General features: G+C 35.9%; 1 protein-coding gene across 1 annotated transcript in view; it reads right to left on the bottom strand.

The window, feature by feature from the left end:
- Window positions 1–12,741, bottom strand: part of LOC107701285 (delta-sarcoglycan-like) — a 107,705-nt gene that overhangs the window by 2,559 nt on the left and 92,405 nt on the right. The window contains exons 3-4 of the mRNA XM_016503277.1: window positions 5,910–6,033; window positions 735–821 (exon numbers count right to left, since the gene is read on the bottom strand). Of these exons, the coding sequence (XP_016358763.1) occupies window positions 735–821; window positions 5,910–6,033 (211 nt within the window). The remainder of the gene's footprint in view (window positions 1–734; window positions 822–5,909; window positions 6,034–12,741) is intronic.

Raw genomic sequence — 12,741 nt, 5'->3', positions numbered from 1 at the left:
GCATCTTCAAAAAGCTGGTCAGCAGAAGGAAGCATGAAGTGCTCCAAAATTTCTTGGTAAACGGATGCAGTGACGTTTGTTTTCAAAAAACACAATTAGAAGTGACAGAAGTGATGACTATTCACCAGCAGATGACATTGCACCCCAAATCATCACAGACTGTGGAAACTTAACACTGGACTTGCAATATAAGCAATATAACAAAGAGTGAAAAATTTAAGGGGGTCTGAATACTTTCCGTACCCACTGTATTTTTTTATTTTTTCCTGAACACATAAATGGCACTACCATGTAGTAGGATTCTGACTGAAAAAAAGGACTCTGATGAGTAAAAGCGATGTATGCATCGGAATGGTGACTGTCACGATGTGTCGAATGGTTTTCTGGTGATCACCTTGAAAGTTTCTTGTTCAAACATTGTTTTACAAAGTATTTTCATGAATCTTGAGGAAATCCTTTTCGGTTCTTGTCAGCATTGGATTCTTCAAGAGAGGAACAAGTCCTCTGTATGTACAAGTGTGTGTGTGTGTGTGTGTGTGAGAGAGTGAGAGAGTGAGAACAAGTCCTCTGTATGTACAAGTGTGTGTGTGTGTGTGTGTGTGTGTGTGTGTGTGTGTGTGTGTGTGTGGAAGGGATTTTGTGAGTATCTAGAGGCATAAGTTGCTGCTGATCTGGCAAGTGGAGCCAGTTCCTGCTTGTGATAAGAAGAGTTTTCCATTGGGACAGACACACACCTCAAAGACAGTCTGTCTAGTTCCAGAGGGGGAGGCTTTTCCCTCCGGCAGACGTAGGAGCTTGATTTTCCTGGCATCCAAGCTAATCTTAAGAGAGAAGGGAGAAGGGTTTCAAATGTATTTCATTCATTCATTTATTTGTATGCCACTTTCCATGAAAATACACAATATTTTATTCTTTTTTTTATTTTGTATTCTTATTTCATTCATTCATTCATTCATTCATTCATTCATTCATCATTTTCAACCATGTTACTAAAAAGTGGGACACGTCTAAAAGTGTGTGTCATTTCTATAAACATTTACTTCAGCATCAAAATGAAATAATAATAGTTTGGGACCTTAAAAAACAATATTTTCTGTAAATTAAAGAAAACAAAATGAGGGAGGAAAAACTATGTAACCAATACATTATACTGTTTATGAGAATGATTTTTAGTAGTAAAGTAGTAAAGGTTTTAGTAGTAATAAAATTAGTAATAAACTAATTAGTAATAAAAATAAATATAGTGTAGTAAGAAAATGTAGTAAGAAAATTAGCAAATAATTAAAAATATTTTACTGCAATGAAGTTTTCAGAATAAAGTTGACATGATTTTAAGACATTGGCACCTATGACTGTATTGCTAGATACAGCAGAGAAGGTCAAGACCTCTGAGGTTGACAGACCAAAATCACTACTTATAACTAGCTACATTTCATACTTGATTAATTTTGTTACATAATATATAATGAAATGGTTCTCGCTACAAATAAAGACATGGGATTTGCAAAGTGATTTAATTTGAAAGTGCCTTATACAGTGGTAAAGTTATTACTTCCAGGTTTATTCTCCTCTTTTACCATCTAGAACTCTCAAATTGTAGTTCCAAAAAGACCAGAATTGTCATTTCATTGAACAAAATATCCCATCTCTCAAGGTGTTCACAGTCAAGTCCTCTAACCTCTTACATCCAACCAATTGTAGCAGTTTCAGTGACATAAGCACTCCAGTAAGTCTCGATTAGACATACTTCTAGCTAGGGATGCACCGATACCACTTTTTCCAGTACTCGCACGATACAATACTTTTATTTTTGGTACTTGCCGATACCGAGCAAGCATGGAGGTGGCATAGTTACAGTCAAACCCAAATTTTATTCAGACACCTTCAGCATTTCTCACATTATCTCAGTTTATTCGCTATAGTTTAGAAAATGGTAATACAATATAACAAGAACTCAGATTTAAACTGTGTCAGAACTAATTCAGCTTGATAATGTTAGATAATATTTGATAGAAAGGTATGTAATGGATTACAATCAACCAAAAATTAGACAGCTGTTAGTATGACAGTATTTACACAACTATGAATACTTAGTCGGGCAACCCTTAGCCTTAATGACAGCCTGTAGTCTCCTGGGCATGCTGTCACCCAGCTTCATGCAAACCTGGGCCCGTATTCACAAAACATTTTGTCTTACCACTACGAGTTCTCCTAAATAGCAGTAAAAGTTTTTAGCTAAGAGTTTTCTCTTAAAACCTATTCACAAAGCTGCTGAGACAAACTTTTACTAAAGGAATAGAGAGAAGTCTTAAGCTAAGAGTAAGGGCGGGGCTGACCTCGTTGCTATGGATGATGTCAGCATGCTTACTATGAACACAGTGATTGGCTGATACGGGAGGGGTCTCTGTCAGAGAGTTATTCATAGAAATATTGTAGAGCACGATATTATGTTGCCATATTCAGATAAAGGTTTAAAAATAAAAGAATTGCCACATTCAAATAAAGATTTTAAAATGCAGGCTAAGTGTCACTAATTAAACAAGTAGGCTATATATTCAGCTAATTGTCAGCCTCTTATATGCATGCTTCTCGTAAACAATTAGTCAATATGCATTAGGGCTGCCCTCGACTAAAGATTTTTCTGGTCGACTAGTAGTCATTCATTTTAAGCATTAGTCGACTATTAGTCGCACTTTTATTAATAAACCATATAAATCATAATAATGAGCCTTAATTGCCTACATAGCCTAATAAGCGTTCAAGCGCACGCAAAAAAAGCCTTGCCATAGCGCACCGGCAAATATAATAATTATGAATGTGTTAGGGAAAAACAGCAAGTACACTGCAGTAACGTTTTAATAATTTATTGTTACACTAGCGCTTTCCGTTTTCGTGTTTAAGAGATGAAGTCGGCGACACTGACTCTCCGCAGTATGCGCCTGTATGCATGTTTCATACGGATTACATAATCTGAGAATATTTGTTTTCTATTTGATTTGGTTCAATTGAAAGTAGACATTTCGTTCTCTATAGATATGTTTTTCATGTTTGTAAGGCAAATATACACCGTTTCTGAGTTTCACGCTCAAGTTCACAGAGACCGAGACAGCAGAAAGCGCATCCTGTTTGCTTTCATTATTTAACAAAAGCGCAACATTTCATTGTTATTCTGAGTGCACACGAATAAACGTAGAGTCTTTACAGATACAAAAGCTCTTATCTGTATGACCAAAAATGATGAAGTATTTTAATATCAAATGATCGCACCGGCGCCTCCATCTGTCATGCAGTAAGTAAGCGCGCTGCTGTTCAGCTTCCACACTCCGCATAAACAGGTGAACAGCGCACTTTTTTCTAGGCTAACATTATATTGCCATGTAAAGTTGCTACTACATACATTTTTTCAGATGATAAGCCATATTTGGGGTCGATGAATGTTAGGACTTAGGAGAGCATATGGATGTCCTGCCCAATGTTCTATATTACCACATAGACCAGCCGTTAACGAATTGTCCATCACGGACTGCGTGATTTCGCCACTTCATGTGGAATTTTTTTTTTCTGCGACTAAGCGACTAATACAATTTTGGTAATATGCATATAAACAGCCTTTTAATTAGCAGAGTAGAATAATCATGGCTGATAGTAAGACATGCAAACACAAAAGAAAACCAAACTGTACGCGAGAACAGCTATATATTAAGGATATAATCAAAAATTTGGAGATGGAATAACCTCCAAACCAAAGCCGATACCTTTTTAAAAGCTCATTATCATCAAATGTTTCTAAAATGTTTATATTCCGAGGTAGATTGCTGGTAACAGCCATTTTAGGATAGTTCAGATTTGGTCTTAGTGACTTAAGAGTCCTCTTCACTACTTCTAACATTTCACAGATGTTGGAGCTAATTTTAACGCTAAAACGCTTCGTGAAATACTCTTAGAACAAAAATGTAGGAGTCCTAAATTTAGGACTGACATGCCCATTATTTTTAAGATTTTCTCCTATATCGGCGAGTTATGAGCTACTTTTAGCCTTAAGATGTTTTGTGAATACGGGCCCTGAACTTCAATTTTTTTTTTACCAGACTCGGTCTGAATAATTTTTGGTCCCAAATTTCTATCAGTTTTACTGGTAGTCCACTGTATAAAGAAATTATGGGTATAATTTGTCACAGTTTACTTTATTTTGCTATCCTCACTTACATAAATGAACTATAGTGTCCTGCACCCACTAGTAAAAAAATATAAAAAATTATATCAGCTGCTCCATTGCAGCGGCTTAGTACTGTAATCACGTAAATGATGTTTATAGTGAATGCCCCTATAAATGGTCTTATTTTTACGATTTAGTTTTAATCCAAATGATGTGTGTGCTAAGTGCGTGAACCAAAGATCACACAACAGAATTGCGCTCTATTCTCTCTCTCTCCCTCCCTACCGTTAAGTAACATTGTTTTACTTACTTGTTTTTGACGTATCCGACCGAACTACAAACTTTCCAGTGATGTCTGTGAGAAAGGTATATTCACTCGACAAACTCGCGCATCTGTGCCGCCGCTCACTCAATCCACTCAGCGTGCTTTGCTTATCAGCTCGCACACATCAGCTATACAGTCAATACTGAATGTTTAACATTATATTCATTGCATACATATACTTCGTAGACATCCTTAATCTCTAATAACTCCATTCTGCTGTCTGTTGTCAGTGTTTCATTGTCTGAATATGGCACTTAACACATGCTGTGTGGTATCGGCGTTTGGTATCGGGGCATTTTAACGAGTACGAGTACAGGAGCTCAGTATCGGGCCCGATACCAGTATCGGTGCATCCCTACTTTTAGCCCTTTCCCTCAGATGAACCTGTCTCATTTCTCACTTTCTATTTTTCATGGGACCCTTGAGAAAGCATGTATTACCAAGGCTGAGAGAGGAGCTAGTCAATGTATAAAAAGGTAAGAGGAGTCATTAATGACAGCCTCAAGGAAGCATTCCTGTCAAATGACCTGAAACACTTTTTAAGCAGGGGTCTCAGCTGACTTCCCCACACATCTGCTACCGAGCAAATTTGAGTGAGGGAGGCTTTTTTTTCCCCTCTGAGGTGGCTGATGTGCAAACCGGAACTGTCAAGGGGGCACTCAAGCCGGTGGAGGTGTCTGTTTCTCCTGGTAAAAAAGGAGCGACAAATGAAAATGCTGAGGGGTACTGGAGTGGAATATGCGACAGATGGGAGAAAGTCTAGAAAGCATAACCTGAAACTACGAGAGCTGATTCAAGCCTAGTCCTTTGTCCTCACTGAGACTCGTTTAACTATTAATCTGCATGCCAAATGGCAAAACCCAGGGGCGTAGCAGTTTTTATAAATGGGGACATGTCCCCCATCACCGTTTTAGAAATTTCTGCATTGGTTCCAATACTTTTTGCAAGAAAGCAGGGATAATTGTAACACTTTGGTCATTTCATTAAAATATAATTCTACTAAAGCTTTGAAATTCATGACTTTAATATGTCAGCAGATATTAGCTGTGCTAATTTTTTTACTTAAGTTGAACACAATTAAAATATAATTACACAAAGCACTGACATTTGAAATATATATTGCATATTAGTTTCTTTCATTTAAAAATAATCATTATTTAACAGATAATTTATCAACACATCACCAGTCTGTACAATTTAATCATGGATATTTCTGTCAGATAACTGTCATCTAGATGTATTAAAGCATGAATGTTTAAGTAAATGCCTGTTTCCCTCTGAACACGAGAAGGAGACGTATGGATGTCAAAAGAGCACTTGCTTTGAAGACAACCAATGGCAGATGGAAGTGTCACAACTCAGAGTACATTAACTACAGCATCAGGCCCACTGGCAGTACAACATCAGGACAAAATGAAGGACCGTTACCTCTCCGTCTTTCGACTCCAGGCGTAAATCGCTCCTACAAGTTGCTTGGAAATCACCTGCGTCAGCTTCTATTTTCACTCCTTTAGGCGCCTCCATGTATAGCGAACGTGTAGGAGACTCCAGCCTGAGCAGAAGACATATCACAAAATATATTATCTACATAAGAACTTCAAATAAAAAAAAGCTCCCAAAAATGTTGTAGGAATTAAGCTGATGATTTCAAAGGAGAGCTTTGCAAAGCGAACAATTTCCTGGAGAAAATGCAAATTATGCCATCTGATTTCTATCACACACACACACACAGACACACACACATTGTGCTGCTTGAAGGTTTGTGAACACTTTATATTTTTTAATATATATATATACACACACACACACACACACACACACACACACAGACACAGTATATATGACCCAAAACATCATTAATTTTCAAGTCTTGAAAGCAGACAAAGAGAACCCGAACATACAAATGAAATAAAATTTCTTTGTCATTTTTTTATTTAGGAAAATTATCTAATATTACATATCTGTGAGTGGCAAAAGTATATGAATCTCTAGGATTAGCAGCTAATTTGAAGGTGAAATTACAGTCCATCTTTTCAGAAATGCTTTTTGTTTAGAAATGGGATGTCAATCAGATGTCAGTGACTGCCCTGTTTTATTTAGAGAATGGGGCCCGTTCATCGTACGTCGCTAACTCAGTTAGCTGGATTTGATTGTTGACGATTTGGCATGATGTTGGATTGTTTGGTTCTTCGAAGCTCATCCCGTATTTGCTGTCATAGCAAAAGGTCCGTTAGCTTAAACCTGCTCGGGAGCAGGCTTATTTCATGCAAACAGGATTAGATTGCATCTTTTTAAGTGGAACTGATGCTTAAAATCTGTCCCAGCCACTGCTACTTTATTACAAGAGTACCCTACTGATCCAGGGACAATAATTTAAAATAAAAATAATTTAAAACTTAATTTGAAAATAATATTATAATGTTGTGTAGTCTATAATACTATAGACACAGCCAGTTTTACTCATTGAAAGATTTATTTGTTATAAAAAAATTACTTTATAATTGTATTAGAGTCTTACACACGTGCTATACAGTTAATCTTGATGGAGCGCAGGAGATGCAGATAACATGATCTTGACCCTTAAGAAACTTTAATTAATGCTGTCACGTAACAATTCTGCTTCAAAGATAAAATAAAATGAATTGCTAATTACAACATTGAAATAAAAATGTAAAGCCTGTACAGATACTAGACATCGTGAATATAAATAATTGGAAATGTAAAAAAAAAAAAAAAAAGAAAAATAAAAATTTCATTTATCTATTATAACATTTATGTAGTTTTGTTCACTTGGCTGTTTCCTTATAAAGGTCCAGAAATTTGTCAAGTTTTTTGTCATGTATCTTTTTTTAATTATATGATGTCATTATTGTAACATGTCAGTCTGTTCTGTGTCTCCGTTGTGTTTTGCTTTCTTCCCTGTGACCTATGCCTTGTCCAAATACCCACACTTGTGATATTAGCCACTTGAGAGCGCGTGCGCGCGACCGGAAGCAAGTGCTCAAGACTGTCCCAGTTCTTAAAAATACCAAAGCGCAGTGCCCTTAACGCACACTAAATCCAGACTATCTTGAATACCAAGCACCAAAGAATGGTGCTTGGTAGAGGTGCAAGGAGAAAGCCACTACTCTCCAAAAAGAACATTGCTGCTCATCTGCAGTTTGCTAAAGATCGTGTGAACAAGCTAGAGGGCTACTAAAGAAATGTTTGTGAACAGATGAGACCAACATAGAGCTTTTTTGGTTTAAATGAGAAGCATTATGTTTGGAGAAAAGAACACACAGCATTTCATCATAAGAAACTTATCCCATCTATGAAACATGGTGGTGGTAGTATCACTGCTTGGGACTGTTTTGCTGTATCTGGGCCAGGACAGCTTGTCCTTCATTAATGGAACAATGAATTCTGAATTATACCACAAATTCTAAAGGAAAATGTCAGGACATCTGTCCATGAACTAAATCTCGAGAAAAAAAAATGGAAACAGAAGGACCCCAAGCACACAAATCGTTTTACCAAAGAATGGTTAAAGAAGAATAAAGTTAATGTTTTGGAATGGCAGAGTCAAAGCCGGGACCTTAATCCAATTGAAATGTTGTGTAAGGACCTGAAGCAAGCAGTTTGTAAGATGAAACCCACCAACATCACAGAGTTGAAGTGAGCATACTGGATGTTGTCAGAGTTCTTGTGTATACAAAAATTGACTGGATTATTATAATTAATAGCAAAAGGAATGTTTGAAAATGTAAACTGATATATTCTACTGACACACTACAGCAAAAGACAGAAACAACTAGCTTAAAACCTCTGGTCCTTTGTTTGCTTGATTTTACTGTGGATTCGTTTACAAACAAGGCACAATTCAAAGCAGCATTTTCAGAAAGATTGAAACTAAAAGACAATGCTGTGCCGACTATACTGGATCCAACAGTAATGTCACAACACAGGTGTGAGTAAAATCAATAAACATACACATCTATTAGCCAATCATAGCAGTGGGCGTTTACTTCCGAGTCTACAATCCGCCACGCATATTCAAACAGAGCGTTCAGATGAGGGGGTTCAAGAACAGGACAGAAAATAGCCTATTACTTCTAAATTATTTTTTTTTGGTGTAAAAATCTTAATAGCATTATAAGTGGACCTCAGAGAACAGTACCAAAAAAAAAAAAAATAATGGAGGCAATTCATGACCCCTTTAACACTAAAACCGCCAGGTGTCGCTGTATATCTAAAACCGTCAGCTTAAATTTAAAAACCCATTTTACCAATGCACATGACAACTGTTTTTATATGACTAAAAAACATATTATTTCAATGTATTATGCCACTGGCTTCACAAAGAAGTGTCTAGAGTCATGAAATTATTATGTCTAGTCATCAACTATATATTTGTCCTCTTGTTTTATGTTCAAGGCTTTATTTATGCAGGCCACTAATCACTTTTCATAACGGTTAATAAGCTAAACAAGCCTGCACTGACAACGAGAATTAGAAGGAAGCAAATGCATATTTGGGTGGTGTAATATTATACTACAATGTCATTAATTAATATATTAAGATATGATAATATAATCATATTAGATAATATATTAACCTATGTCATTTAAATTACTAAAATGTGCCTATAGGCAATAATGAGCAATAATAATTCACCACACTGCATGATGGGATGGCAAATTCAAGTGCACAGCTTCACCTAAATACTTATTAATTAGTTTAGTTATGTCATTTATAATATGAATAAGAGAACAATACAAATACACTTCGGGTAATCAAAAAATGGTTTTATTCATTACATCATAGATCGGATTTTGTTTTTCTTCAGGAAACGGGCAGACTAAATAGCACCACAGAAGTGAACAATAAATGATTGAAATCACAAAACAAAAATTAATTAATTAATACTAATTTTGAACAATTATGAGTAACGTTAGGTTAAAACATCTAAATATGATATCTGGATCACCGTCAGATGCTGAGCTGACCCAGGACGCTTTACTTATCTCCCCACCATCAGACTCTCCATCACTTATAGTATTTAGTTAGTTAGTTTAGTTTATTGTCCTTTCGGAAATTCTTTTTGTATCTGTGGCAACTCTTCAGTGATCAACAACAATAATTAACAATACAAACATCAACAGGTTACAACACATCACAAATAAATACAACCAGCATCAAACAGCATCCCTCTCACAACAACAGAATCACTGCCATAGATGTAAAATGACAACTGTGATATCACAAAAATGTATTTAACAGAGCTATACTGGATGATATAAAAGATCTTTGTGCACGGGCAGTCCGTAATAATGGTACCCTGTACCTTCGACCAGATGGTAATAACTCATATTCACCACAAAGAGGATGAGATGCATCGTGAAGAATTGTATGGCTTTTCCTCACAGCTCGAGATTCACATAGTTTTATCAGACTATGCTGTTGTTTACCTGCAATCTTACTAGCCATGTTAACAATTTTATTTAGTTTGTTCTTATTTACTACAGACAGTGAGAAATACCAAGCAACAAAGCTGAAAGTCAAGATACTCTCCACAAATGAATGATAGAATAGAGCCAACATATATGTATCAACACCAAACTGTCAAAGCTTACGCATGAAATACAATCGCTGCAGCCCTTTCTTGTAAACAGCTGTTGTATTTACATCCCATGTCAGTTTTACATCAATGATTGTCCCTAGATATTTATATTCATTTACAACTTCAATGCCCTCACCATTAACAGTTATTTGTTGATGAGTGCCTCTTCTTGTTCTGAAGTCAAAAATAATTTCTTTAGTTTTCCTGATATTTAACTGAAGGAAACTAGATTGACACCCATCAACAAACTTATCCACACCTCTACGATACTCCACTTCATCTTCAGTGATCAAACCAACAATTGCCGTATCGTCTGCATATTTGACATTAAAAACATCAGATGAAAAACCTCTACATTCATTTGTATAAAGGGTAAATAACACTGGGGAGATAATACTTCCTTGTGGGGCCCCTGTGTTGGTAAAAATAGAGGAAGAAAAAGCAGAGTTCACCCTAACACACTGTAATCTATCGGTCAAAAAAGACTCAACCCATCTAATGAGTCTGCTATTCACACCCAGCTTAAACAATCTTTCCATTAGAATATGTGGTCGTATAGTATTAAATGCAGATGAGAAATCTATAAACATAACACGGGCATATTGCTTTGGTTGATCAAGATGACAATAGAGTCTTTGTAGCATATACAAGAGGGCATCTTCTGCAATCCTCCCCCTCCTATATGCAAATTGCAAAGGATCAAGTTTGTTTCGCACCTCAGAAAGAACACGATCTAACACTATTTTTTCAAAACCCTTCATGACAATAGATGTCAAAGTTACCGGACGATAATCATTTAAAACTGCTGGTTTTGATATTTTTGGCACAGGCACTATAAATGAATATTTCCAGGCAGTAGGTACATAGCAAGTATCCACAGACACTTGAAACAGATGACTGTAAATGACACTAAGCTCCTCCCTACACTCCTTAAGTACCCTACCAGTTATTCTATCAGGACCCACTGCCTTCCTTGTATTAACCCTTTTAAAGATCCTACAAACTTCAGATGTTATAATGATTTCCTGCCCTGCATTCATTTGCTGTCTAATCAAATTGCGTTCAGTTTTAAAATCTGATGTTTCAAATCTACCAAAAAATGTATTTAATTCATTTGCTAAGGCCAAATCATCCTCATGATTACCCATAAATGATTTACTCTTCTCCTGTCCTATCATTGTATACACTCCCTGCCATGCGTTTGAAGTCACTTGCTTATTTAAAAGATAAAAAAAAATGTATGATAGTGTTTTGGTTATCCAACCATCAAAAGATGCTGATTTTGTGCCTGTTGAGCTATAGTGAGGTCATAACAGAGGGTTGTTACTGTCGTTGTGAAAGTGGGCAGTTAATGATGTGGCTGTGACAGCGTCACCATGGAAACCATGAGATGTCACTGCATCTGTGAGATTTAATTTGATCAATGGAGACCACTAGAAAGCAATGGGTTGCAGTATTGTGTTACTCCTTGTAAAAAGTAATTCCTCTATGTTTCATTATTATGTTATAATTTTTATTTTTTTCATTCATTTTTAGTTTTTAGCAATATTAACTACAAATGAATGCGGTCCACCCTGTCGTGTTTATGTCCACTCTATCGAGTCTAAGTGGCCGACAGGGTGGACATTTTGAGCTTCAGTTAGCATATTGGCTTACAACAAACTGTGACTAGCTAAATATTTAGTCTGGTTGTTGAAGAGAATTTGGTATATTTAAACTTACATATTTTGAAAATACTGTATTCGAATCACTTCTGGCATATTCTATGCCGACAGGGTGGACATGTAAAGCTTTGGCAAAGCAAGTAAGCAAATTCATATGAAGAAAATTTGTCAATTGAAAAGTGACCAACAAATTTCACCTCATCCTTTGAAATTCCCGCCAATGAAGAGACAAAAAAAATCTGTTTTCCTGATGTCACTAAAAGGGATTGGCCTTTTCTTAAAGGGGCGGATTCTCCAATACGACAGGGTGGACGACCATTCAAGGGACATGGAAAAACTCTTCTTTTTTGTTAAATAAAAATATCGTTTTTATTACCAAATGATCAATACATTCAAATTGAGTAATCTCTTATTTAACAAAATATTAATAGGAGATTTTTATTTTATTTTATGATTTGACAATATTCTATCATTCAAATTTAATGAGCAGTGCATGGGACATAGCAAAATAACACATATCCTCTTACACAAAACTAAAAAAAAAAAATCTAGAAAATGTATCTAAAGAGCCAAGTAATGCTAGCTTTTGTTATGAATAGGCCTATACAAACTTAACCTAATATAACACACCCTTTCAGTCATTTTTATGTCAAGTTATCATGACAAATTAGTTATTTATGTACAGGACACCAAAAGGCACCCTACAGTGATATTGACTCACTTATCATAAAAATATCAACGACCACATATGTGACCCTGGACCACAAAACCAGTCTTAAGTAGCATGGGTATAATTGTAGCAATAGCCAAAATACATTGTATGGGTCAAAATTATCGATTTTTCTTTTATGCCAAAAATCATTAGGATATTAAGGAAAGATCATGTCCCTTGAAGATATTTTGTAAGTTTCCTACCGTAAATATATCAAAACTTCAGTTTTGATTAGTAATATGCATTGCTAAGGACTTTATTTGGACAACTTTAAAGGCGATT

Source organism: Sinocyclocheilus anshuiensis, unplaced genomic scaffold (genome assembly GCF_001515605.1).
Source record: "Sinocyclocheilus anshuiensis isolate Anshui unplaced genomic scaffold, SAMN03320099.WGS_v1.1 scaffold1797, whole genome shotgun sequence".
NCBI lineage: Eukaryota > Metazoa > Chordata > Actinopteri > Cypriniformes > Cyprinidae > Sinocyclocheilus > Sinocyclocheilus anshuiensis.
The sequence above is the reverse complement of the archived record's forward strand: the minus strand, read 5'-3'. Positions and strand labels throughout refer to the sequence as shown.